At 42.6% G+C, this 26,866-nt stretch overlaps 3 protein-coding genes across 16 annotated transcripts in view; 1 reads left to right on the top strand and 2 right to left on the bottom strand.

Moving 5' to 3' along the window:
* Positions 1–366: 366 nt before the first annotated feature.
* Positions 367–7,271, bottom strand: spice1 (spindle and centriole associated protein 1). Of its 3 annotated transcripts, none has more exons than XM_016672668.1 (17): positions 6,465–7,271; positions 5,872–5,919; positions 5,277–5,417; positions 5,083–5,185; positions 4,851–4,969; positions 4,677–4,759; positions 4,233–4,369; positions 4,031–4,156; positions 3,633–3,907; positions 3,040–3,171; positions 2,796–2,919; positions 2,611–2,715; positions 2,147–2,520; positions 1,335–1,512; positions 1,195–1,258; positions 1,057–1,117; positions 367–971 (listed from the first exon to the last, which is right to left on the bottom strand). In XM_016672668.1, exons 1-17 carry the CDS (start codon positions 6,558–6,560, stop codon positions 912–914), a joined length of 2,226 nt encoding a protein of 741 aa, XP_016528154.1. In that variant the 5' UTR covers positions 6,561–7,271; the 3' UTR covers positions 367–911. The 3 variants fall into 3 exon arrangements, with proteins under 3 accessions (XP_016528154.1, XP_016528155.1, XP_007554605.1); XM_016672669.1 differs by having other exon boundaries at positions 2,796–2,916; XM_007554543.2 differs by having other exon boundaries at positions 2,796–2,931; positions 6,465–7,270.
* A 1,171-nt stretch (positions 7,272–8,442) lies between these two features.
* Positions 8,443–17,490, top strand: shisa2b (shisa family member 2b). The gene is made up of 2 exons (XM_007554542.2): positions 8,443–9,369; positions 15,312–17,490. Exons 1-2 carry the CDS (start codon positions 9,066–9,068, stop codon positions 15,875–15,877), a joined length of 870 nt encoding a protein of 289 aa, XP_007554604.1. The 5' UTR covers positions 8,443–9,065; the 3' UTR covers positions 15,878–17,490.
* A 1,822-nt stretch (positions 17,491–19,312) lies between these two features.
* atp8a2 (ATPase phospholipid transporting 8A2) overlaps positions 19,313–26,866 on the bottom strand; it is a 61,817-nt gene continuing 54,263 nt past the window's right edge. For 10 of the 12 annotated variants that reach the window (XM_007554529.2, XM_007554530.2, XM_007554532.2 and 7 more), the window contains 4 exons: positions 24,223–24,311; positions 23,932–24,036; positions 21,196–21,287; positions 19,313–20,379 (listed from right to left, as the gene is read on the bottom strand). In XM_007554529.2, coding sequence (XP_007554591.1) covers positions 20,285–20,379; positions 21,196–21,287; positions 23,932–24,036; positions 24,223–24,311 — 381 coding nt within the window. In that variant the 3' untranslated portion in view covers positions 19,313–20,284. The other 2 variants (XR_001662418.1, XM_016672666.1) reach the window with 2 other exon arrangements.

The following is a 26,866-nucleotide window of genomic DNA, read 5'->3' as shown; positions in this document are numbered from 1 at the left end:
AAAAAAAAAAAAAAAAAAAAAAAAAAAAAAAAAAAAAAAAAAAAAAAAAAAAAAAAAAAAAAAACGAATGGAAAAAAAAAAGCTTCACTCAGTAAAATTTCGGAAACTGGGTGGACTGAACAAATCACATAAAAACTTAGTGACAAATAATAAGGTCAAGGAAGAGTCACCTAAATATAAACCAAAAAATAAATAAATAACAGTTGTTCTCCAGAAATGATTCATTGTATCGTTTGAAACATGAAATAAAGAACAGAGTGTGGAAACTCAAGCCAGACTTACTTCTCAGTTTTCCATACTTAAAAAGTTGGAAAATGATCTAATCAAATTTCCACAATTTTAAAGACTTTATGGGAAAAGAATACGTTTTTTTTTTTTGTTTGAGATCTTGAGATCATATGAAATCCTAATACAAGACTGTGGTTGGAAACTAATGACAAAAGTTCAGTGGTAACGGATAAAGCACCTTTGCAAGACGTGCTAGATAAACAGCTATTTGATCCTCATGACTTTGATCAGTTAGTTTTAAATAAATCATTTTTGCAAGATAATTGTAAATATTGAACACAAATAAAATGAAAAAGCAGTAAGACAGTAAAAACAAACTGTTGAGTGGAAATATTGTCTAAATGGTTAGTAAGCTAAACTTAACCATACAAAGCAGTCTGGCTTCATGTCACTCATACATGTTTACTTTAGTTTTACTGCTATGTAACAACCAGGCTGCTCAGCTCAATTAACTCTGGTGAAAAAAATGTAAATAAAAAGTTGTGAACTCCTCACAGAAAATAAAACTTTTCATACAGTCAACATATAAACTGCAGGAATGAAAAATGCACTAAAACTATTTGGTTGAAAAATAGAATAAAAACATTCATTTTTGTCAGGTTCACTTAGTCTCTTCCCTCGTGTCACCTGGTGTGAGCGACCAGAGAAAACCATCCTTCTCGTTCTTGCCGTTTCTCGTTGTGCTGAGGAAAGAGAAAAAGATTAAGTTGATCTAACAGCGTCGTAGATTGAGAACGTGGATATAACATGACGTTTATCAGTCTGCACCTTTATTTCTCCAGTCTTGCTCTCAAAACTCAAACTGTTGGATGCATCAGAACCAGCATATCTGCAACAAAGATGGCAGTAAATCATGCTGCGTGCGTACAGGGCGTAGATTTCCTCTAAATCGGCTCAGCCACTCACTGTCGATGAGACCCAAACTCCCTTTCAGGCGGCAGCACCGTCTCCTCTGAGCTCTGTCCTCCAGCTGAAAATCAAACTCTTCTTTTAATTCGTTGAAAAAGTAGAGTCGCAGAGCAGCACGCTTCTCTCACTCATCGTACCTGCCGCGTTCGGGCTGACGGCTGAGGACGGGATGGGGGAGGCGGATGGGGAGATTCTGAGCGAAGCGCTTTGCTTCTGCTGCTCGATCAGCTCCAGCAGTCGACTCCTGGCTGCCGCGCTCTGCCTGTTGAGCTCCAGGAGGCGCTGTTCCACGCTCGGAGTGCTGGAGGACACTGCCTGAACAGAGATCAACATGGCTCTGGTGTGTTTTCACGTTCAAATTCTTTCCCTTTCATATATTGAAATGCCCAGAGTTCTCTCTCATGTTTCTTCAAATAGGCAATATTTGAAGATAAATACAGGCTTTAGACTCAAAACCTGCACACACTACAGCAGATAAGAAAGGAGTGATGCAAAATCGGATGAACTGATGAATGGACGGCTGACTAGTGGATTGAACTATCAAGCCAATAAAAGTATAAATAAAGCAGGAAAGCAAGTATTTTTCTACGCTTTCTTACTATATTGTCATCATGAAGCAAATATTACTTTTCCAGTAGGAAAAGCTATTAGTCAGTCATATATACCAGTACTATACAGAATTAAGGCAATCTTGAGATCAGTTTTTTAAAGCTTATTTATTCTAAACAATGAGGTCTGCAGATTGTTTTTTTTACATTTTCATTAACTTGATGGAATTTGAATTTTAACTAATTTTGTCACAATACCCAACTTTTATTGCTGCTGATTATGTTGTGAAAATTAGCACAGCAGTTTTGATATGAAAGACTATTTAAAATAGAACAATTACTTTTAAAGGTTTATCTAATTTCCTTTTAGCGACCAATCAGCGATCAATCAAACTTCTCACCTGAGAAGCTGAAGACGTTCCCTCTGGAGACTGAAGGTGCTGGACGGTCATCTTCCTCTCTCCAGCGCCGCTGGCTGGACCCGACTTGCTCCGCTCGTTGCGGCCGTCGGCCAATCCCGCGTCCCCCGACCCGAGGCTCTTTGCCTGGCTGAGCTGAGCCTTGATCAGGTCGTTCTGCCTTTTCAGCTCAGTAATCTCAGCCAGCATGGCTGCAGGGGAGGGAAGGAGGGCGGGCTCATTAGAGGGCAGTGACGACGAGGAGACAGACCGACGTCTCGTGAGACCGGAGGTGGAGACGCGAGACTGGACGTTTTCACGGGAACGCTGGGTGTCTGACGGGGAAAGGCGTCGCTGCAGAGGTAACGCATGACCTCCTGGAGAAGAAGGCAAGGAATAAAATTTATCTTTTTTTTTTTATTATTATTAAAATGAAGACAGATTAATTAATGCTTCCGGAAACTCACCAGGACTTTGTTGCCAGTTGTCACATTGTTGAGGCGGGGAAAGAAGGACAGCAGGAGAAACTCTAGTTTGTTGTGTCTTCTCATCTCCACCAGCAGACCGACAAACTGCACACCAATAATTCATTATCATCGCCTTACGATCAAAATACAGAAAATCTGCGCAACCAAATTCATCTGATTTATACCACAGGACTGGGACACTCTTCCACCGGAGTCTCTGCTTGGTTTTGTCTGTTCTCCCAGTAATCCCAGTCCACCCATCAAAAGGACCACAGAATCCAGCTTCTGCTCCAGATCTGCTGTCCGCTGCTGAAGCCCCGTCTGGTCAGTTCAACGACAGACAGAAAGGGTGACTAAATACTGAGGACTGACATCTCATCTGAATGCCATGATTAATCACTCCAGACAGGACACCACACTCAGCCTCACCTGCAGGGCGGCGCCCTCTTCTCTCAGGGTCATGGTTTCGGCTGTCAGAGCGTCCATAAGCCCTCGCTGCTCCTTCAGCTCCTCCTGCAGTCGCCGCCGTTCCTCGGCTTCTTTCTGAGCTTCAGCTTCTCTCTGACAGAAAGGAGGCAGAGAAGGAAATAATGAAAGATTGAAGACGTGAAATCTGACAATAATTAGTCACCGTTTCCCCAAATCTGCATTTTATGGAAGTCTGGTAAAAAATAAAAAATAAAACAAGAAAGAAAGAAAACCTGTTAGAAGCTGCAACAGACTTGACACTGGGGCAGAGATTCACCTTGAAGCAGAACTAAACCCTGAAACCACTTTGCATCACTCCATTACAAAATGTTGTTGCCATGACAATATCAGCTTTGAGTTTTTTTTGTACCACTTTCTCTGTTTTTCCATCGTGGCATTATTGCCAACAATTTTTCTGAGCTTTAGTACCTCAATCACTTTGATCTATACCAGGTGTGGGAAAATAAACACCATGACCGATAGAAACTGGCTTTAATGAAAAAAGACAAATAATTCAACATTCAAATTGCTTAATTAGTCTACAATAAAAATACCTTTCTGAGGAGCTGGACCAAGCGTCCAATCGTGGAGACCAAGGCAACAGAGAATCCGGTAAGACCTTGTCTTCCACTGGGTTCCAGACTCCCTGTTGATTCTGGTGCTGTATCAGAACTCATTGTGTCCAAGTCCGCCTTGACTTGGCCCAACATGTCCTGCAGCAGGCCCAGGCTGGACTGGTCTCCACTAAGAGACGCAAATGAGGAGCCGTCCAGCTCCAAGGCCCGACAGGCGCCCTTCCTGGTCCTCTCAGTGTGTTTTCTTATTCTTCCTGAGAAAAATTTGAAATGTGGGACCGTTTTGGAAACACTAGAATTCAATTATTGAATAATTCATTCAAGATAAAATAAATAAATAAATAAATTAAACAAAATTAGCTTCTAGAAGATATTACCTGACTGGCGTGAAGGAAGTTCAGCATTCAGAACCTGAGAAACCAGGACGGAAGCCTCTTCCTCGTTTTGATCTGATGGACGCTGTTTGGTCAGAAAACGCTTAACAGCTGCCGTGGCGTTGAGAGCTGGAAAGGAAAAAGGCTGGATGAGTCTTTCTCTCAAACTTCAGTCAATTAAACAGAACATCTGGATGAAGCTTACCAGTTGGGTCAGGTGCTCTGCCTGATCTGATGGGGGTCACAGGGATGTTTTCTTTACCTCCTGCATGAGACCCGAGACGATGACCTTTCCGTTTCTGTGTCGCTCTCGTCAGAGTTTTTGTTTTCCTTATATTTGTCCTGTAAACACAATAATTGTGCAATGATTGACATTAACATTATCACATTTTAAGCTGTTTTTTTTTTTTTTTTTCACTTGTGAATGGGTAATGCAATAACCACCAGTCTTAAATCACAGGAAAGAACATCAAACTTTTATTTAAAACTACATCAATCATCACATATAAATTCATCTAAACTGCTTAATAGTCATTTAAATGGGAACATTTCAGATTAATTAAACCCAAGTTTAACAATGCAGATGAAGATGTGAACCTCTGACTGCAGTAATTTAATAATAATAGGCTGTTGGTGAATGGATTAATACCTTCTGATGAAACGACTCCCTGAACTGCTTGACAAATCCTCATCTCTGACATCTTCCCTTGAAACTTCTACTTCATTAAGTGCCTGAAAAAAAAAATAACAATTTTGCCTATAAAAATGCCATCATAACCTCTTAGGGAAATCTAAAAGGTAATAAAGTGTCATCATTTCATACCTCTTGATCCATTATGGATTGGCTGAGGAGGGACAGTTGGGTTGGAGGATCAGGTCTCTGGAGAACAGGCAGTTCTGAGTCAGAGTCACAGTTTGGAGCCACAGTCACGCTGGGGTGCCCTGCAGATGTACACATGTAGCAATAACTATACAGCTGAACGAGACATCTAAAGAGACAAATATTCTAGAAACAAATGAATATAATCTCAGAGAGTTCATGTAGAAACATTCACCAGTCTGCCGTCGTGGAGCGTCTCCAAACAGGTCCTTGACCACAGCCAAGGCTCTGTCAGACTGGGCCAGCGCATCGTGCAGCAGCGGCTGTTCAGAGAAAACCTGCAGCAACACATCACCATTCCCCCAGTGAGCTGTGCTTGAAACTGTGTGGGAAACTAAAAAGGAAACCCAGGTTATTCATTTCACACACGTCTCTGATGATGCTGAGGCTGGTGTGGTCCAGGCCTGGGGAGCCGCCGGCGTGTCTGAGACGACGTTTCAGGGCTTTCTCTCTGAGCTCCCAGTGAGCTGCAGCTTTATTGTGAGACTTGTGGATCTCATGTCGATGACACTTAGGCGGAGAAAAATAAAAAGTCACATCCAGACATGCAAGCCTGATTGAGATCTATCTATACAGGCTCCATGTTGCAGCTGCAGCCAGAGGTGAATATACTAAATACTGACTTGATGAGGGTGAATATTTATGCACTTACAAATATTTTAAATAAAATAAGTATTTAATTGTCGTTAGTTTCAAAGAAATCGATTTTCACATTGGCATTAAAGGATTTTTTAAACAAAAAAAAAAAAGAAAAGAAAAAAAAAGCCAAATTTTGTTGACTGATTTCTACAACCAATAAAAGAGCAACACATCCAAGGTGTGAACGCTTTTTTTATGCACCATAGCCAAGGAAGAAGTCCTTTATGCAGCTAACCAACATATCTGCAGCCAGATTCTTATGTACATAATTCACACTAAGACCTTTTCCCTCATAAAAAAGTTGTTATAAATAAAAAGATCTTACCAGCTCAGCAGAAGTCAGCTTGTGCACAGAGAGATCATTGACAGTGCTCTGAAACAAAAAGGTCAATTAGATTTTAAAATAAAGTTGTCCAGCAAGATATGAAAAATAAAAACATGATTGTAGGTCTTGATGATATTAGTGCAACAAAAGTTGTGAGGTTCTACATATCCAGTCATAAAAAGGATCACATTCTGACATCTAAATCTAAGCTCAAGTGTATTTAAAAAAAAAAAAAAAAGGTCTGGTATAAAAATCCCACCAGTTACCTCTGAGTTTTGGATTTACCTCACGTGTAAAGTCCCTCCGCAACTCAATGAGAGACTGATAAAGTGACACAAAAATGAATGCAACATGTTTGTTCGAGTCACGGTGGCTCTAAGATATTTATTTATGAGCGTCTCCATTTTCGCTTCACTTTAATAAATAATGGGTGTGGAATTTGCCTTCCTAAAACTGTACGCTTGAAATTTTACAATGTTTTCTGTGAATAGACTGCATCGAAATGACTATCCTCTCGTTTTCAGAGAGAGCTCAAAGCAAACAGAAGTTGATATCTTTAATCCCTGATTAATTAAATAATCCGTGCTACTTACCACCCAGTCTTTCTTGGGAGCTGCTGCCTTCTTAGGGCGAATGAGTCGTTTCCCTTTGGGTTGCTGCTGCTGCGGACGCCCCGTTCTCAGAAGCATTGCTCAGACAGGAAATTAGCTGAGAAGCGTTACAAAAAAAATAAACCTACCGCGACCCTCCACTGCTTCAAACCTCCGCTTTGGGTTTTAGAGCAAATTAAACCTAGAAAAAAACTTTAATTATCGATGTAAAGTAACAATGAGCAGGAAAATGAGATTTTACGCGGATATAAGCATAACAGAAAAGCTAACGAAAATTTGATACAATTTTTAAACTGTCGCGCGACACTTCCTGTGCTGTTGTCACGGATACCCTTGCTTCCTCCTCTGATCGCAGAACAAACTTAAAGGCTCACTACCGCCACCAACCGGCCTGACTGATGGACTGCATGAATGATTTATTCTTGTACTAAACGTTTTTTACTGACTAAAATGGTCACAAACAAAGCGCTGTATAGTAAGTGAAAATATAGAAATAATCTGTTAGCAACACTACAAAAGAAGAAACGCACATAGGCATCAAAAACAATACCTGAACTCATTCCACACCTCAGAGGAATGAGTGGGTTATAACATTTAAAGTGTGATATATGTTGCAGAATAAACAGCTACATTGTTGACTAGCAGGCACGTTTCACTAGTCTTAAAAGAGCTCTTAGATACGGACAAAAGTTTCAAATGTGCACAGCTAACCTCAGTCTAGTCTTCACTGTCCCTATATTATTAAGGATTATGAGGAAAAAGTGTGAATGCAGGCCATCACCACTAGATGGCAATGTTTCTGCTAATATCATGCTGAGAAAAAGAAAAAGAAAGAGCTGCAGGCAAATGCCAAATTGCCAAAAAAGGGTCTTTGCCTCAGGATCAATATATAATTTTTTTTTTCCATTTAGGATTTCCTTGCCAGACAGTCCTTTCTAATTTAAATTGAAAACTGAGTTGTGGCATTAAATAACCTGACGTTCCTACTCTGTATTCCAAGGCTTGAAACGTTTTAATTCTTTGAATTTTCTCTGATCAACCACAACATTTTTTTATTCTTCTGAGTTTTGATGTAATCTGCCACTGCGAAGTACTACATAATGGTGCAGAAAATAACATTTATGTCATGCGTATGTGATGTGTGCATTTGTGTTCAGACCCTTTTTAGTCTGTTACTCCTTAATAAATTCCAATAACTGTGCAATGAGTATGCAGCAGATAAGAAATATGTTACATTTGTTACTTGTTATGAGGCACATTTAGCTCTCTGTGTGGCTCATAACACAGAAAGCTAAATGGCAACTCCTGTTTTAATTAACAGGAGTTGTAATTTCACTTGTTCCTCCAGCCATGACATTAATTCAACAATTTCAATTAAGCAACAGGAAGAATATCTCATTGGCCTGCTTTTGTAGAGCAAATATTTCCAAACACTGCAAGGCATCTAACCCAGCAGACTTCTCAGCTAAATTATAGATTCGTCTCACGGCTCAGTTTACAAATGCATCTTAGGAAATACTGGACTAGTTATTCTATGCATGATTTACAGCTAATGAAAACCCAAAGTCAGTTTCTCAGGAGGCATAGAATATTAAATAATAATTTTTAAAAATGATTAACAAATTGGTCTACAGAAAAGCTTCTATGTTACAACATCTGCACTGAGTGTTTAGTTGGGGCTCATTTTGCATGAAATACTGCATAAAGGAGTAACAGTGCATGGAGTTGTTGTGTTGAATGCTTCGCCTCAACTTTTTCACTCACATCTTTCCTACATTTTTTCTTCCACTAAACTTTCCGTTACAGTTCTGTAATTAATCTGCCTGCGTCTGCACTTGAAGGTCCAAAACAGGAAGTTGTGCGAACCAGTTTCTAACTTGACGTGGTTCATTCAAAGAATCCGAAAGGTGTTTCATTTGCATCTGTCTTCTTTTACGCCCCTCTCACTCCTACGAAAACTAAGGCAGACTCTGCCCAGCGCAGTTCAGTAAGGCAGCAGCAGCACATACACACACATACTCACACACACACACACACACACCACGTACGGATTTAGCCGACCGACTTTTGACTTTAAACAATGCAGAAGAGGCATGAAAAGTTGGAAAATGCATCTTTAGGCACGGGACTGGCTGGGACAGCAGCTGTGCGCCCACGGATCGGGGTTCATGTGTTGGTTCCCCTGCATTCATAAGGAAAGTCGCCTCAGGAGCTGGGAGAAGACACGAACAGCCGGACTGCGGTGCCAATAAGGAAAATCCATTCATTTTTTTTTATACATGTCGGATTTACCACCGCTGGGATATTAATTTAACTCTCGTTTTAGGCCAGATTTAATGCTTAAGGCACCACCGGCTGCAGTTTGGAACCTACTTTTGGAGACGTTGGATGTGTTTTTACGCACGGGATTTTCTCAACAAATGACCACCTGTGATTGCTCCTCAACTGTCTTCCTTCATCCTCTCTGGTCTTTTTTCCACTCTGACCCAAATCATCATCATCATCATCATCGTCGTCATCTGCTACACCGGCTTTGACGAAGGAGACTGAAAGGCATCCAAACGCACCGGCGTGTGGCTGAGAATGCGTGGAGGTGGTTTCCCGATGTCCGTCTCCGTGGTGATGACTCTGCTTTTGGTCGTTATAGACGTGAAGGCCAGCGGGGAATACTGTCACGGGTGGCGAGACTCGCAGGGCGCGTGGAAAGACGGGTTCCAGTGCCCGGAGAAGATCGACGCGGAGGACGCGATCATCTGCTGCGGGAAGTGCGAGCTGCGATATTGCTGCGCCAGCACGGACGCGCGGCTGGATCAGGGCAGCTGCGAGAACGACAAGCAGGCTGAGGTACCGGGAACAGAGAGCAAAGAGGACAAGGACTCCCGCGCAGGTAAGAAAGCGGAACCAGTGGCGGTTCTTTCATGAATGGTGGCCCCGGGCAAGCCCTTTCATTTGCCCCCAACAATCTACTATAATCCACTTCATTCTTGACCACTTTCAATATGCGTGTTTCACATTTGCCACAATGTTAGGCTATCCTAATGAAATCATAAGAAATGACCCTACAACTTTTTAATTTAACACCAAATCATCGGCTGTAATTCAGATACCAACATCAATATCAATAGCTAGTGTCCAGCAATAAAGTCTTCATACACCTATGAACTATAGGAGGCATCCTTCTCTCTGAATAGCAAAAAAATGTTACTGAAAGCAGAGTTGGCATTTTTATTATGCCCCATTGAACATGCAGCCCTGGGCAGAAAGCCCCAACACTTATGTCAAAACCAGCCACAGTCCATGACTTCTACTATTGCACCCTTCAACGTGCAGAGCAATTCCCATTCACAGCAAGTAACACGACCATTTTTTTCTGGATGCTTAAAACTCAACAAAGGAAGTTGAGTATAAAAGTCAGTTTAGCATGTTCTTAAACCGTAGGAGGATTTTGAACTTTCTCAGAGTCTCTAAAGAATCATGAAATTAGGGCTCTGAGACGAGGCTGTTTGACTCATTAACTGCTTTACCGTAAAGTGAGTCAGTGGTGATTATGGCAGGACTGGATGCCAGTAAAAGCGACCCACTTGTCAGTGGAGCTGCTTCTAAAAACCAAACCAAACAAAACCTAGGAACTGGAAAAATATTATTTAATAAATATACAACAATAAAAAACAAAAAATGAAGTATCAATATCAAACAAATAAATGCAGAAATATTTAAATGTTTCAAATATTTTTAAAACATTATTACGTTCAAATAATTGCTAAAATAAGCATTTTCTATTTATTGGTGCTATTTATTAGAGCTCTATGTAAATAATCGCATAAAGAGCCATTTATGTGAGCAAGTATTAATGTATTGGATTGTGGTACTTTTAGCTCTCCATACCATCATATCTCCAATAGATAATTTTTTTTTTTTTTTTGCCTCTTATCTTCCCCTCTGAGGTGCGTCCCTCTGGGCAGAAAGCCTTATTGCCCGTAATTAGGATTATATTAATCCAAAAAAAAATTCCAGCCTAATACGAATATTTTGATATTGTCGGTTGGACAACATCATGAAAAGCCTCTGCTCCAGATGTTTTGGACTTGATCTTTAAAATCCGAAAAGTGTGAAGCTCCAGTTTTCCCCTCCCTGCCCTGCTCCACTAACGCGGCATTGCGTACAGCAGCCATGGCTCTCTGTAAAAAGGACTCATCTGTTGCGACAGCTGCAACAGGAGACAGCAGACTCCTCCAAAAACCAGTTAACAGCCCTCACAAATGGCAAATTGTGCCATGCCGCTGCACTTTATAAATAGCCGTGTTTGTTCTGTAACAGTGCAGAGCAGGGCCAGGCTCGAATCACGCTGTCCCCACGGGGATCAAATTTGGACTTGACCGGATCTTGGAGAGTGGCTTGCCCTGGGTGCTGACAGCACTGTTCATAAAGGAAGAAGAAAGAAAAAGAAAAACTCAAATCATGTTATTTTCCTGTTCAACAACCCACCTCCCACCTACTGCTGCAGTCTTTCTGGTGTCTGTGGGCTTTAGGAGATTCGCTCCGAGGGGAATCTCCTGACATCCAGGGAGGAATAATTACCAAAAACAACAGCTCAACCTGTAGTTTTCAGCTTATGTTGGTGATTTGTTGACAAAACAAACTCATTCCTCGTTACCAACATTCCCATGAGGTAATCTTTCATCAAGTCTTTGAACTTGCATTTTGCCACAAGAAGGCACCAAGAAGCAAGACAGAAAAGACGTACTTTTTGTTTTCGTCCTTGGTCTTCTAGCTACAGTGTAACCCGTCATTTGCAACTTCCATACGTTATCACTGCAGGAAGAGGAAAATACATTGCGGTCTGTGGCCTCCTGCCAGAATTACCTCAAAGTGGTTGATTTTTCTCACCAAGCACAGAGAGAACGGTTTTTGTTTTTTTTTTCAAACAGGAAAACCTTGTTCACTTTGCGCTTTTTGCACATTTTTCACTCACTTGTGGCCTATTCATCATTCCAGAATGATACAGTGGCAGGAAATTATTAATGTGCTCAACATGAGGGAACATGTGGTATTTAAGAACAAGAGAATCCTCGCGGGATGGCCCGAGGAGGCAGAGGCCGGCCGGCCGGCCAGCCTCAAACAGACTCTGCTCCAAACAAGAGCTTAAAGGTGGAAAGGGGTGGGTGGTGGGGAGGGGGCTTTTAACTGCAGCGTGGCTGCCACAGCTCAGCGGCAGCAACAGGTGTGGACGAGTGACAGAAAACAATGGGGGGGAGCTTCGACCGGCATGTGCGTGAAAACCGATTCTTGCTTCTTCATATTTTTTTTGTTTTGTTTTGTTTTGCTTGCTACCTTCATGCTTCACTCTAAGCATGAAGGTAGGATTCAGGGAATCTGAATTTACACTAGAAACACAACTGTCTCATACTTTAGCTCCTTCAACACATGGGACATTAAAGCATTTAAACGTAGATCTAAGTCAGATTTTAAATCAAAACTTTCGCTTCCGTTGGATAATAAAGTTCAGAGCTGCTACATGGTGGCTTGGAAAGGTTTTCATGCCTCCATTTTTCCACTATGTTATGATTCATGTGACAGGCCAGCACAATTTAGTGTGAAATTGTGAGACGACAGGAGAACAACACATGGTTTTCTGCTTTTGGCGATGTGCAGTGTTAGCTTTCGGACACCACAGTCTTAAAAATAACTTAAAAGTTCCGTTTTGATCTCAATTGGAACGTTTTCGCAAAATCCGGATATGTAGAAAATATTCTCGCACCTGAGCTGTGGATCTATGCATCTCCTCCAGATCTACCACAGATCTCTTGGGTGCTTCTCTGACTTTTGCTTTTCTCACTTTAGGTGAATGTTCACGTCTCGTTAGGTTTGACCTTGTGTCGTTCTGATGACGGATTGAACAATGCTCCCATTCCTGGCCTTCCTGCTGTGTTGCTTGGTCTCCATGATGGTGTTTATGGACGCATTTTCAGATTTTCTTTATTTAAAAGGGTCAAATTTTAATACAACTCTAAAAGGCTATCATTGTAGCGTGACAAAAGATTAAAAAAAAATTTACACAAAAGCACAAGGGAATGAGGATATAAAACACTAATTTGAAGTAGATTTGTGATATAGGTATAATATTTTGTTCGCCCACCTCTCCAGTTGTGAGGGGGCTTGAGTTGGTTTTGTTTGCATTTTTTACTAAAGTGCCAGACTGTATTTTCTGTGCGATTGAGCAAGTAAACCTCGAAGCTCGACTTTTTTTCCTCCTCCACCATTGATTTAAAAGGTGATTTTAGAAAAGGCAGATCTGCAAGAAGGGATGAAATCACACACACACACACACACACACACGCACACACACAAAAAAGTTCTGAAGCACGGAGAAAAGGGGGAGCGGAGGCAGAAATGTTGAAACCGAAGCTGTGTTACTGCAGGGAAGGAAAGACTCTCAGAGATATCTCTGCTGCGAGGCGAGGAGGCGAGAGGCGAGGTCCGACACCACCAACTACAAACGGGTCAAGGTCCGGGTTTTCTTCATGTTCCCGCGATCCTCCCTCCCTCTCTGGAAAAGTATCATGCTGTAATCCTTTTAATGCCCTGCGACTTTTGATGAGCATTCTGAAAAAGTCAAACGGTTGCATTTCAAAAGAGCCCAGAGACAAAAGGAAACTGGAGCAGGCTGCCACCTTTCTCCCTCTCTCTCTGTCTGGCCCACAGTTCCACCTCCTAACAACGCTCAGCTACACCCTGTGGGAACAATAAGACTAAATTAATCACTTTAAATGTCACATGGACGTTATTGTGTTTGGAGGGAATGAATGGGTGCAGGAAACACCTCGTGAGTGACATCATGTTATATGCCGTCTGGGCAAAATTCGCTCTCTCTGCACTTTCCCCATTTGGCAAAAAACTGGAACGCTCCCGCTGATCAGGTTCCAAAGTTGTTCCTGGAGCGCTTCCTGCTCTCCTAACACATTAACACTCTAAAAGTGAGGTTTTCGCATGTAAAACTGTCAAGACTTTACATGTTCAACAGCGGACTCCGATTGGCGGAGCTGTGAAAGCTGCGAGCATGATTTGCTGTTTTAACTTAAAAAAAAGAAAAAAAGAAACTCAGGAAGGTCAGTGAGAAGGAACCGACTTAGTCCTCTGATTTACAGAGTGGAATAACTTCTCAATGCAACATTAAATCAGTCCACTTTAAAGCCTTTCTTTAAACTGATGCCAAGTGCTACAGTTCAGCTACAGTAACTTATTTTCATAAGCTTAGTCATAAATAGCTGAGGAAAAAGAGGGGTCACAAATATCCACTGGCAGCTGGGTTTAAGAACATTACCCAGTCCAACACACACACACACACACACACACACACACTGAAGCCTGTGGGGTGAAGGAGGCCGAGGACACAGCAGGGCGTGGAGGATTAAAACAGATCAAAACAAAGTTAATAACTGCTAATGAGAGCCTGAGAAACCCTGGGGACCCCAATAGCTCTCTGTCTTTTAATCTGCAACAAACACTTGCCTTGTCCAGTCTGTCGTTTTACTACCTTTACAAAAGTTTTCACGCTCCTTAAACCTTTCCCACATTTTGTCAAGTCACAACCTCAAAAAACCTACGCGCATGTTTTCAAAGCCCAAAGAACGAGGCAGACCGCTCAGGGATAAAGTTGTGGCAAAGTCTGAAGAAGGATGAGGTTATAAAATACTGTCGTAATATATTTAAACTTCTGGACTCTGTATTGTTACATCCATCATGCGAAAATAGAAAGTAGGCCTATATGAGCATGAGGCACATAAACTACAAGAGGAGGGACTCATGGCAGCTGTGGAGGAGCAGCAAAGATCCACAACTTTATGGCCTTTGTGGAAAAGTCTCAAAAATAAAATCCACGGTTTTGCTTAGAGGACACACAGAAAACATGTGGCAGAAAGTTCTCTGGTCAAAAGCCCGACTTGTATGCAAAATGTGATGAAAAGAGAAAAACTAACACCATATATCGCCATAGTGAAATATGGTGGCAGTGTCATCATGCTTTGTGAATGACTCCGGTTGATATGTCAGATTATTTCATCAGAAAATGTAGAAAACTATGCATCATTTTCATTGTTGTGCTAAATTTCCAATGAAGATGGCGGCTGTTATGTGGCAAAAATTTTAAAACGAGTTCAAACAGTGCGAATGCTTTTGTAAAGGCCTGAATAGCAGGACTTTGTTCAAACTTTTTTCTTTGAGGACACTCAAAAGACACTGTCTGCTGAACTCAGTTGGACCATCCGACACTCAAAGGTGCTTTCTTAAATACTGATGCCGGCAAATAGACTTGCACCAGTCCCACAGTGAAGCTCGGTGGTGGCATAGTCATGTTGTGGGAATGCCTTTTCATCAGCAATGAGTGAAATGGACCGAAATAGAGGCCGAAAACCAGAGTCAGAGATTCAATAGAACATGTTGGATGTAAAATATTCATGAGTTAGAATGGCTTAGTCAAAGCCCGAATTCAGTGGAGAAAAGCAGTGTTCCATCCAGACTAATGGAGACTGAGCTGTGTTACAAAGACCGGTCTCCAGATGAGCAAAGCTGGTAGAGACATACCCCAAAGACGAGTATTGACCCAGAAAGCTGAATAAAAATACACACCACACTTTTCAGATTTTTCTAAGCAAAACACAAAAAATAATTGAAAAGCATGCATTGCTTTCCTTATACTTTATAAATGTGTGCTTTGTGTTGGTCTTTCACATGAAATACTCTGACGTCTGCGGCAGTAACATGATTTTACTAGAAGCCAGCTGAAACACTTCAAAACTCTTGATTAACGATCCCCGTGTCTCCTCCTTTCAGTGCCGATCTATGTGCCCTTCCTGATCGTGGGATCCGTGTTTGTGGCCTTCATCCTGGTGGGCTCCGTCGTCGCCGTGTGCTGCTGCCGCTGCCTCCGGCCGAAGCAGGAGCTCTCCTCGGCCGGCGCCTCGGGAAGCGGAAGCGCCGGCGGCCGCCTCCTGGAAACCATTCCCATGATGGCGAGCAGCTCCAGGGGCTCCTCGTCCCGGCAGTCCAGCACGGCCACCTCGTCCAGCTCGTCGGCTCCGCCCGCCGGGGCCCGCGCCGGTCCCGCTCCGCTAATGCGGGCTCAGGCCTCCTGCTGTCTGCCCCCGGACGCCAGCGTCTTCGTCAACATGCCCACCAACTTCTCAGTTCTCAACTGCCAGCAGGCCACCCAGATCATGTCCCACCAGTCACAGTTCATGCACCCACAGTACATCGGCTACGCCCACCCCGTGTCCCCGACGGCGGCCTTTTTGGACCACAGTCAGGGGGCATACAGACCCCTCCAGTCCCCCTGTCCTCCTCCGACAGCGGGATCCAGCGGCACCAGTGACAATAAAGGACCTCCAGTAACCGTGTGATGAGGATGGAGGTGAGGCGGGCCGGGGGAGGGTGGCTTACTTGCAGACCACTCTGGATTTTGTTGGAGCAGGGACGTCTGGGCTCACTTCCAAAGTGGAGAAAACAACAAAAAGAAAAAGAAAAAGAAAAGAAATCAAGGAGTCCGGACTCACATGAAGGACTTCTTAAGCTGTTCCCAGTCTGGACCTGCCCTGCTATTGTGTGTTGGCGTTTCATATGATCTCTTGGCAAAGTGTCACCGAGCTCAGCTCAACCCGTGATGGGGGTTTATGGATCCATAAACAACTCTCTGCAAAACTGAATGTTTTAGGGTTTACCACGGGCCAGGTGGATAACGACGCGCAGTTCAATGCAGTAAAACGCACGCAGCTCGAATCGGAGCCGCGTGCGTTTCTTGTGCACACGGACCCCTACGCGAAAAGTGTGAAAAGAGATTTGCTGGCTTATATGTGCAGGAATGAGTGACGACTGTTTTGATTTATAGCATGAAAAACAAAAAAAAAAATGGATCTCCGAGCAGAAAAAGAACAGGACCACATGTTTCGTTTAAGGCACCGTACACATCTGTGGCCGCGAATAAAATGCGAGCGAGTTTACACAATATGGTACAGTTTTGTTTGTGTTGAAAGCGTGATGAGAGAAAGCATGTGGACAGACGTTCAGTGTGAGCACGAAGCGTGGACGGATGTGGTCTTGTGCGAGCAGCTCTGAGTGAACCGGGTGTAATGGGAAATGCAGGTGGTGTGATGTGTAAGGCTGTTGCAATCTCCCAGCAGACCATTTAACATCTAATGAAGTGAACACGGGACGCAGACTGTGACGCTCCACCCAACTATACCAGTTCCCCCACAAGGCCTTTTGCCCACCACCCAGAAAGAAAAAACAGCCCCCGAGCGGAAACGCTCTCACAAACCCCTACCACTTCCCCCCTCCCACCCCAACTATATGGCAGTATTCACAGAAGGCTGGTGGTTAATGTTCCCTGGAAGTGTTACTGTGACACGAACAAGAGTGCAAATACCCAGCAAGGAATCTAAAAGTCTAACCCCATCAATTATTTCCTCTGAGAGGCAGATGTGGCTTTTGATATGGGCTACATGGGCAACTGCCCAGGGAGGCATTAGAAAGGTTGGGCGCAGAAGCACCAGATAAAACCAGAACTCAACTGAGTTGTATCGCATTTAAGAACCAACACTGGTGAGAGGAGTGTGTGTGTGTGTGTGTGTGTGTGACAAACGCTGCACAGTTCAGTGAACTTGCAGCCGTAGAGAGTCAGGCCAGGTTTGAGTCACAGTTTTCCACTTTAAAAAGTCACGAAAGTAGCAGTTATTGGCTGTGGGTTAGGAAAAACAAACAAAACTTGCTTAATTTCCAGTCATTCGGTGGAATGTTGCACAGCTGAGGAACATGCACTTGATGAGAACATGCAGCTACTCCAAGCATGGCATGTTTGTGCATCTCCTCTCTAGTCCAAGCACACTATGAGATTTAGTGGGGCAGCTTGTGCGAGACAAACCGTGGATTCATTATCGCTCCCTCTGAAACAATTTATAAAGCGGGGGGAGATGACACTTTGATATAAGTTTGAAAAAATAAACATTTTGAAACAGAATGTGGTCTGATGAGAGTTTGTGTCGCAGCGGTTTGTTGAGACGGATGAACAAGCGACTCTCGAACAAAGACACTTTGGTGGCTTAAGAGCCGACTTAATCCCTTTTAAAAACAGCCAAACAAAGAAGTACAAGACGCACACTCGCAGACAAGTCTGCTTCCCACAGCACTCGAAGCACAAAGAAACTTTAAACGTGAACGCTTCAAAGTCCGGGTTCCAGAAATAAGAGCATAAAGTGGAACGAGCCACTGGAGGGGAACTGAAAGAACCAAACGGATTTCTTCCTGCCAAAGATGGATTCTCCACCCAGCAGCAGCTGTGGTTGGTTTTGGCCGGGCCACATCCAGGAAGGTGGGTGGGAACAGGATCTCCAGCTGAGAGAGAGGGGGGAGGGGGTGGGGAGGCCTCCTGATGGTCGGTCTGTGAGGACTCTCCTGAGCTTAATGGTGAAGTGTGGGAGAACTTTGATTCTGGCCGCATTTATTGGCACCCCTGCTATTAATACAGTTTAAAAAGCTTCTTTTGCCAATAGGACGGTATTTTCTGTGGAACATTTCAGAAGGTTGGAGCACACATACACACACAGAGAGAGAGAGTGAGGGATCTTTGACCAGATCTCCAGGTCGTCTATTCTCTTGGCTCAACCTTTATGGTCGTTCCTCTTCAGCTCATCTCAAACGTTTTCAAGATGATTTATGTTGAGATTTTCAGTCAGGTTAAAGTCCGGACTCTGCAGGCCTCTCCAGGAAACTCACAGATTTCTTCTGAGGCCACTCCTTTGAGAAAAACGAAACATCGCCCCCCAGTCTGAGGTCAGATTGATCAGCGAGAATCTGTGAAAGCAGTGATTATTTAATCTAAACCATTCAGTTGTAGCTGTCTGCATCCTGCTGGATGGTGAGCCTTCAACCCAGTGAACTCTTAAAGCCTCCAGCAGGTTTTCTCCAGGAGAGCCCTGGGTTTATCACTACAGAAAAGCTCAGTTCTTGTGGCAAAATATGGTGTTGGTAGCATCATGCATTTGCGATGGTCTAGTCAGCGGCACATGTAGCTTTGAGTGAAGGGCAAAAATGTAATTTTGGTTGTTCCAGCTCCACCTGACATTTGCTGTGGCTTTCTTCACTATTCCAGAAGCGGCTGGTCTGTCGAATGCAGATCCTCTTTATTTCATGGTAACTGTTACAGGCACCAATAACCGTTACGTCAGTGATCGTGCTAAAATTAGTTTAGTTCAAATAACCTGGACTAAAATAGTATACTCAAATTAAAGGTTTTCCAAAAATGTAGTTGAGGCTTTTGTTTACATCCTCATCAGGGTAAATGTACTCAACACTGCGCGTATCTCATGTCAAACCCTCGTGGTCTACACACACACACACACACACTTTCAGTCTGAAACATAAACCAAACTTCTGAAGCTTCCCTGGAGCTACAGCTGGACTCTGAAACCTTTCAACCAGCAGTGGAAACACAAAGACATGAGCTCGGGTCATGGATTGATTAGATTTAATGATTAGGACTTGGATGGACATCTCCCCCCTGCCCCCACCCGCTCCTCACAACCCACCCATACAAACCCTTCAATCTTGCATTCCTGAAGCAGTGTCCTCGACACAGAGCACATAGACAATGGACATTCAGACAGCGCAGAGAAACACATGACTCATGCAAGCGTCCTCAATCCAATCCCCTCGCCATTTTTGGACGCCTATTAGTAGTAGTTCAAGTAAAATATTCCTTCGGGTATTAACGGGTCTTCCCCCACTTATGAGTACAAAAACATACATCAAAAAGAAAGAAAAAAAAAATATATAAACGCATACACATGAATGTCCACTTTAATCTTAAAAAATAAAACAAAAATAAAGTGTTTAGTTAAGAACAGATATCCCAACAGAACTGGAAGGGGAAGCGTTAAAAACGGGCATGCTGCTTCTACGTCAGCTGACGGCGTTAGACGAGTGCAAACAGACCTAAAAACTGTCCAGAGGAAAATGAACATGGCGGCTGCAGAAATGCAATGAGATGCGGAGATAAGAGCAAGGAAGAAATAAACAAGAGGAGGTCTCAGAGGGGTGTTGCAGCACGGTGGTGGTCCAAGTTTTAAGGTGGAGCGTTCTGCCTCAGCTGCACCTCTGTGGTGTTTGGCAGTGAAGCCTGGTGCTGCCATGGAGCCAAAACCGGGTGTGTAGCTGTGGTGCAGAGCTCCCTTCTGTCCTTTCTGAGGAATTTAGCCCGCACTCCATCATTTTGACATCTGTCTCCGCTTCGTTGCGTGACGACAAGTGTGCCGAATCCTCCTTGCTGGAGACGAGCGGAAACCGTGGAAGCGACACACATAGACAACACATGCACACACGCACAGCGCCGCGGTGTGCAGACGAACATGCACAGGCAGACGCAAACGAACAGAAACAGGCACACGCACGCACGCACACACACACACACACACGTTGACGCGCAGCGGCGTGATACGATCTGAGGTGTATACAGGTACAAGTCTTTGAGTTCGACTTGGCATGTCTGGGATATGGTTTGCTCATGCCTGTGCAGCTTTTTTTTTGTTAGGAGTTTGTTCAGTAATTAGCCTGGTCCCGTCCTCCAAACACCGGACACGGCCCCTCCCCACCCGACCGTGACCCTCCCATCACCGAGTGACGGTGAGGTCACGTCACTGTCTTGGTAAAGCCACGGCAGAGGCCGGTCAGAGTGTGGCTCTGAAGTTCATCTGGCTGTCGTCATGACAACGATTGCTACGTTGAGCCAACGCCTCATTCGGGGCGGGCGGAGGCGGCTAGAGGCTGGGGCGCTGGCGGGTGGTGTCGTAGGACCGAACGACCTGGGACTGGGACACCACGCCGTGCTCTTCCTGAGAGAAAGCATAGCCATCTGAAAAAGGACAAAACAGGAGAAATGTTTACATTTTTACACTCACGCAGGAGCAGCTTATCTCACTGTGAGTCTTCAATTATCCACTTTTTAAAAATGCAGTTTGTATTTTCCACAATAACCATTTTGACCTTTTGGATCACTTCATGTACCGCAAAATGTATCTAAAAGGCTTTAAATTTGGATTATCTCATTCTTTCAACATTCTAGATCCAATTTTTATAAAAGATACAAAAAAAAAATAGGTAATTTTTTCAAATTTCTCTTAACTCAACATTGGTCTTCTTCTCAGAATAACTGGTTTCATTCTGTCCAGAGCGTTTACCAGACTCAAAAAAGTATTCACAAAGCTTGAACTTTTTCGCATTTTGTCACATTGGAGTTAAAATCTTTAATATAATTCAACAGTGGAGCACTGTTGTGAAAGAAGACATAATGTTCAGTTCTTTTTTATTGAAATAAACAGAGCATTTCTATTTAGCCTCCATTAATCTAATAACCACAAATAAAATCAAGTGCAACCAGTTACCTCCAGAAGTCAACAAATTATTAAATTGAGTTCACCTGTGTTTTAAGCTCAGTTTAAATTCAGCTTATCTGGAAATATAAGAATATATAAAGGAGGAAAGCTGAAACTGCCCACCCCCATCATGCTGTTTGAACACATTTTGTTTCCTTCCTTTTCACAATTATCTGCTCATATTTGTTGATCTATTCTCTGACAAACAGAAGATGGAGGCTCTAAGGCGACAAAACTTAAGAGTTCAAAGGGAGCGAATACTTTTGCGAGGCTCTACTGTGTTTAAGGAAACTCACGTGACACCGTCTGCTGCACCGAGTTGGAGCGTCCGACACTCGAAGGCGTTTTCCTAAATACTCTTGTCAGCAGATGGGCTCGTTCGTTTAGACTGCAACACGGATGAAAGGCAGAGCGATTAATCTGCAGTTGCAGAGAGAAAATCAACACTATACCCCAATACTGAGGGCTAATGGGAGATTGCATCTAAATCAAAGCACATTGATCAACGTGTAAAGTGAGTTTAGGTCCAGAGGGATTTAATGATGCATGTTTTGGAGATTTAATTAAGCCCAACTGTAATCCAACAACTGCCTGCAGGGAAACAAGCCATCCACAGTGAACTGTTCCTCACCGCCCTCCCTCCCCAGCTCCTCTCCTCTCCTCATAACTCCTCCTGTCCACGGCGAAGAGTGGCCCCTCTGTTTTAAGACCACACGCCGTCACGGCTCCTCTCCTCCCCTGACCAAAAATAACTAAGCTCTCGCCACATATTCCACACGAACACACACAATCATGAATTTCTCCCCCTGTCTCATCACCGTCATGGCAGCCATAAAAGTATATGCACGGGATGTAAACGTTTAGGACGCCGTCAGCGACCAGGATGTATAGTTAAGTTTATATCCTCTGGTGTTTAAACAGCGTGAAACCGAGGGGTTTGCGCTGAAACCTGATGTATTTTGCAGCGATTATGATCGGTGGGCTAGTTATGAACTTGGGCCAGGATGCCCCGGGCTACATTTTGAATCTGGGAGCCAGGAAACTGTTGGGAATCTTCCCCCCCGAGTTTCTACCGAAGTAACAAACAGCTTTTTAGCTCGCTCAAGGACTTCTTTGGCCTCGAAAAAAAAGAAACGTCTGTTAGATCGATGACGGAGCCGAATCATAAAAGGCTAAATGGAAGCTGGACATTTAGCCGTCTCCCCTCAAATTCCTGCCAGTTCAAAAGGAGCCCAAGGATATGCTCCATTTTGAACCCTTCCACACATGCATACAAAAAAAAAAAAAAAAAAAAAAAAAGCCAGCACTGAAACACAGATGTGTTCTCATTTCAGCGTTTCCCACCGCTGCTTCTCTGACCTTCCATACTTTCCTTCTCTGATTTGAAATGGAGCGGATGGAGGGATCTGGTGACGATTCTGATTTGGAAAGCAATTTGATTAAGGATGAGACCATATGTTTGGTTCCCCGACTCATCTTTCGGAAACCCGAAGCACAATTTAGGTTTTTCCAACTCGTTCATTCAACCAGCTGCGTTTAGAATCGTTTTAGCAAACACTCCTCATATCAGATGATGAAAAATTAGAGCTACCTTAACCAATTTGTTTAGTTGGAGAATGCATCATGCAACACCCTTCACGACTACTGGCACTTCTAGAGAAAATGATCGACACTTACAGTGGCAACAAACCCTACAAAATAAAGCTACTGATTCCCTGTGATGTCTACGCTTCAAGAAAAGAAAAAAAAACATGCCTACAGTCTGAGCAGTAATTATATTAAAACTACAGGAATGGAGACGATCAGGGTTGGACAAAGACATTAGGTGGTTTTTCCACCACACTGGGAGAGAGATGGCACACTGGAATCCCGTCTGTCCTCAGTTCAGTATTCACATATCAAAAATATTCTAATTCTGCTTATGAAGCTGAGATACCGATGCCCGGCGCTCCTTTACAAGCTACTGGACGGTATTTGCAAAGCGGCCAATCCTGGAGCGCCATTTAATTTCCTTGCTGCTGATGAGGAAGACTGTGACTGTGCATATTAATGCATAATGAGATATATTTGGTGTTTAAACTAGTAAAATATGCAAATGAAAATGTTAGTAGAGGAAGCCTTCAGAATTTGCAAATTTCAACAATTTGCAAGTGGTTGTGGTCCCTAACCTCTGCAAATACTGGGGGTGGACTATGTTTTTTTTAAAATTCATAAAATAAAATAAAATAAAGTAAAATTATTACTGATGGAGAGTTTTAATTGTGGAAGTGGTGGCCCTTTTATCTCTTAGTATTTTATGTAGTTAGACTCCTACCAACTTTTTTTGCACCATTGCAAGATGTTTAATTGGTTGTTTTCCTTTCATTTTAATATTCACAATCCAAAATATGTGTACAGGAGTCAAACGTGGTTTTTGAATGCATAATAAAATAAATTAGGGTTGTAACCTGAGGTGCAAATCGGAAAAATTGGTTGTGGATTCTGCACTAACTGAATCCCCGGTCCATTTAATCCCAACACAACTCTACAAACACCACACACAAGACCACTAAGTCACAGCCTGAGGAGCTACAGCCAAACAGTAAACACACCAGGTCTGTACAGCAGTTCAAATTGGTCCACCTAAAAAAAAAAAAGAAAAAAAATCCAGAGGAATGGAAAGTTTTAAAGACATATGGAGAGAGAATATACATGACCTTTCAGATGTGATTGAGAGAAAACCATGCGAGTGTCACTCAAAAGTCAGCGTGCAACAAGAAACGCAGGTCATGTGAGGCCAGAGTTCACAGGGCAAACCTAAAAACTACCTCTGTGGAGCAGTTCTGGGTCTATGGGACCTCGGGTTTGGATTCAGCCCTGTGGGCAGTGCCACAGGGGCAGATTAATTTACTTCCACGAAGAGTGAAATGCATACAGAACATAAAAAAAAAAAAACCTGAAATACATCTAGAATGAAGGAAAACTGTACCAATACAAAGTAAACATCTGAATTATAAAACAAAAATGTTAATTCGTCTTTTCGCATACTGCACCTGCGGCCGCTGGAGTCCCTGAGCACCGCGGCTCCCGGGTCAACAGCCCGCGCCTCCAGCTCCTGCACCTCCTCCAGCAGAGTCTTCCTCAAAGTGCGACGTGTCCTGCAGAGAAGAAGAAAAAAATAAAAGAGGTCTGGATTACTTCGCTTTGCAGACACATGCAGCTCATAATCCGCTGTGCGTCAGTGTTGACATAGACTCAATATGGGTCATGTAAACGATTCGCTTAACTTATACAGCCTGTGTGTAGATTTTATAATGTATTTATTTTAAACGTGCTCTACTTACGCAGCCCAAGCGAAGTCTTTGAGTAAACACGCGGTGGGCACCAGGACCAGACCCAGCCAGAAGTACCAGCACTGCATCACTTTACCAGCCTGCAATGACGACATACAGGCTACATTTGGTTTCTCTTACATTTTGATTTAAATTAAGATTTAACCCATGTTTTTTCTCCACCCTGAGCCCGTAAAACCTCACATACAGTGCCTCACAAAACAATCCCACCCTCTATCTCTTTCTCCTTTTAATCCTTAAAACCACAAACTTTGATGATTTTATTGACCAGTACAAAGTGCAAGATTCAGGGTTTGTACACGTCACCCACGGTAAGCTTCAAGCATTTTCAAGGCAAGTTTTCAAACCTTTCCAGCACCACACTTTGGAGATAAAACCAAAAAACAAACAAAAAAACAGTTTCAGTTCATGACTAAGACTTAAATTTCCGCCGATAATGTCTTGTGACGTATTCTACAGCAGTGACCAGGTACATAAAAATATAACCAAATGCTATGTTTTAAAATGTCTCTCTCTCACACACTCTTTACTTCTGATTGGTCCGAGAACAAAAACACAAATTTAACAATTAAATTTACCCAATTTAAAAAACAACAACAAACAAACAAAAATTTATGTATGAATATAAGAATCTTTGGTTCAATTGCACAGATTGATATGTTATTTAACTGTTAGGAATAATAAATATTAATTACATTGAAACAATCCAAACAAACGGTGTTAAGGTAAATTACGTTCCTGCTCAAATTAAATGCTTCAGCACAGTACAAAGAAAGTTACAAAAAGTATATTTACAGAATGTTCTTGCCAAGTTTTCTAACATTTAGTAAATAGAAATAATTTTGATAATTCTAACATACCTAAAAACAAGAAAAGTTCTGTCCGATTTAACTTCGGATAGTGAGAAAAAACATCTGTGTGTCTTTATTAGGTGTATGTAAATATCTGGTTTCAACTAAATAACATCTTCCAAATTTTGGCTTTTAATCAAACATAAGATTGCACTTTACTACAAACCCGCAGAGTTTGAAAATCAAACAATTTCAGGGAGTTTATACAGAAAGCAGCTAATTGAAATTCAATTTGAATCTTTTAAGGATTTCAAGCACCCAAACACACCCAGGAGATTGTGCCAAGGAGAAAAATGATTCATAGTTTAGAAGTTTCTTTGTAAACAGAAATCTAAAATCCTTTTTCTTCTTCCATAATTAAGTTACTGCCTTGTGTTGGTCAACAACACAGAATCCCAATAAAATGCATTAAAGTTTATGGTTGTAACGAGGTTTTTCAACCATTAAAAAGGTGATAAAATTCAAGGGTGGTGAAAACTTTTCCACAGGACTATATGTGGCAAAGATAATTAAGTTTTAAAGTGCATTAAGCACAGAGTGTGAAAATTAAACTTTTAACCCAACATACTTTGCAGCTTTCTCACAGCTCGTTTTTGCGCCACAGAATGGATTCGCTGAAATTCTCTGCAGTGAAACGAAAACCCCCTACCTGTCCGTGCAGTCCAGCTGCAACACGACTCATTGACCTTTGACCCCGTTCTTGGTCCGTCTCCCAAGATTAATCATGCGTCCAGCCACTGTCTCACCGTGTCAGTCTGCGTGTCTCTCTCTGCTTCTTTACTCCCACACATCTTTTCTCCTGCAATTCCCTTCAATCTCTCTCTTTCGCAACCTTCTTCCAACGTTGGTGGCTGCTGTCTCTGCTGCTTGTCCTCACCTGCTGCTGCTAATCTTTGTCTTCTCCTTCTCACACAACTTTACAAAAGTCTGTCTGTAGCTATGAATATTTAGATCAATTGTCACCTCAAATCACGCTGAGTGAGTTCCACTGCATCAGTGGGTTTACGTTCACAGACAGAGACGAAAGGACCGGCGTTCAAACACTCGTTAAAAAAACAAAGAAACAAAAAACAAATCCAACTTCCAGAGTGCTCAGTCCTTCATAGCTTATTTGAAAATAGACAACCCTAAACTACTTTAAATTCATGGATGTGGTCAGGATGAAGGAAGAAATGACAAAGGTGGAAAGAAAGTCATAGTGGCAGAAAAGACAAGAAAATTATGAAAGAAGGGAGGAAGAAGGGAAGGATAAGACAGGAAAGAAAGGAAAAAAAATCAGGGAAGTAACTAAAGAAGGTAACACAAGCTGGGCATAAGGATGAAAAAGGAGGAAGTAAAGACAGTAGAAAAGAAGATAGGAAAGATGGAGAAAAGACTCATTCAAGGAAACCCAAGATGGATGGAGGAATCAAACAGGAATAAAAAGGATGAAGCAAGGACACAAAATCACATAAGAAAGAGACATATAGAAAAAAGAAAGACAAAATTTAGACAATGGGATGAACAATGAAGTCTGTCAATAGTATTATTTTCATGTCTGAAAAGTAAAACATTTTCATTTAAATCAGTTAAGAACAATGAAAGTTCTCCACGTTTTTTTGTAACTGCTGACGGTGCCACCTAATGCAACCCTCAGTTATTCTGAGCACAACTATGCTGCGTTTCATCCTCCGCCGCCCTCCCCCCTGGACAAATGGACGTATAGTTAGCCGGAGGAGGGGGAAACAAGAGAGGTAAGGGGGTAGTTACGGGGGTTGTGATGGCTGAGTGTCTCCGACTCAGTC

The sequence above is a fragment of the Poecilia formosa genome, unplaced genomic scaffold, assembly GCF_000485575.1.
Source record: "Poecilia formosa unplaced genomic scaffold, Poecilia_formosa-5.1.2 Scaffold64, whole genome shotgun sequence".
In the NCBI taxonomy this organism is placed as follows: domain Eukaryota; kingdom Metazoa; phylum Chordata; class Actinopteri; order Cyprinodontiformes; family Poeciliidae; genus Poecilia; species Poecilia formosa.
The sequence above is the reverse complement of the archived record's forward strand: the minus strand, read 5'-3'. Positions and strand labels throughout refer to the sequence as shown.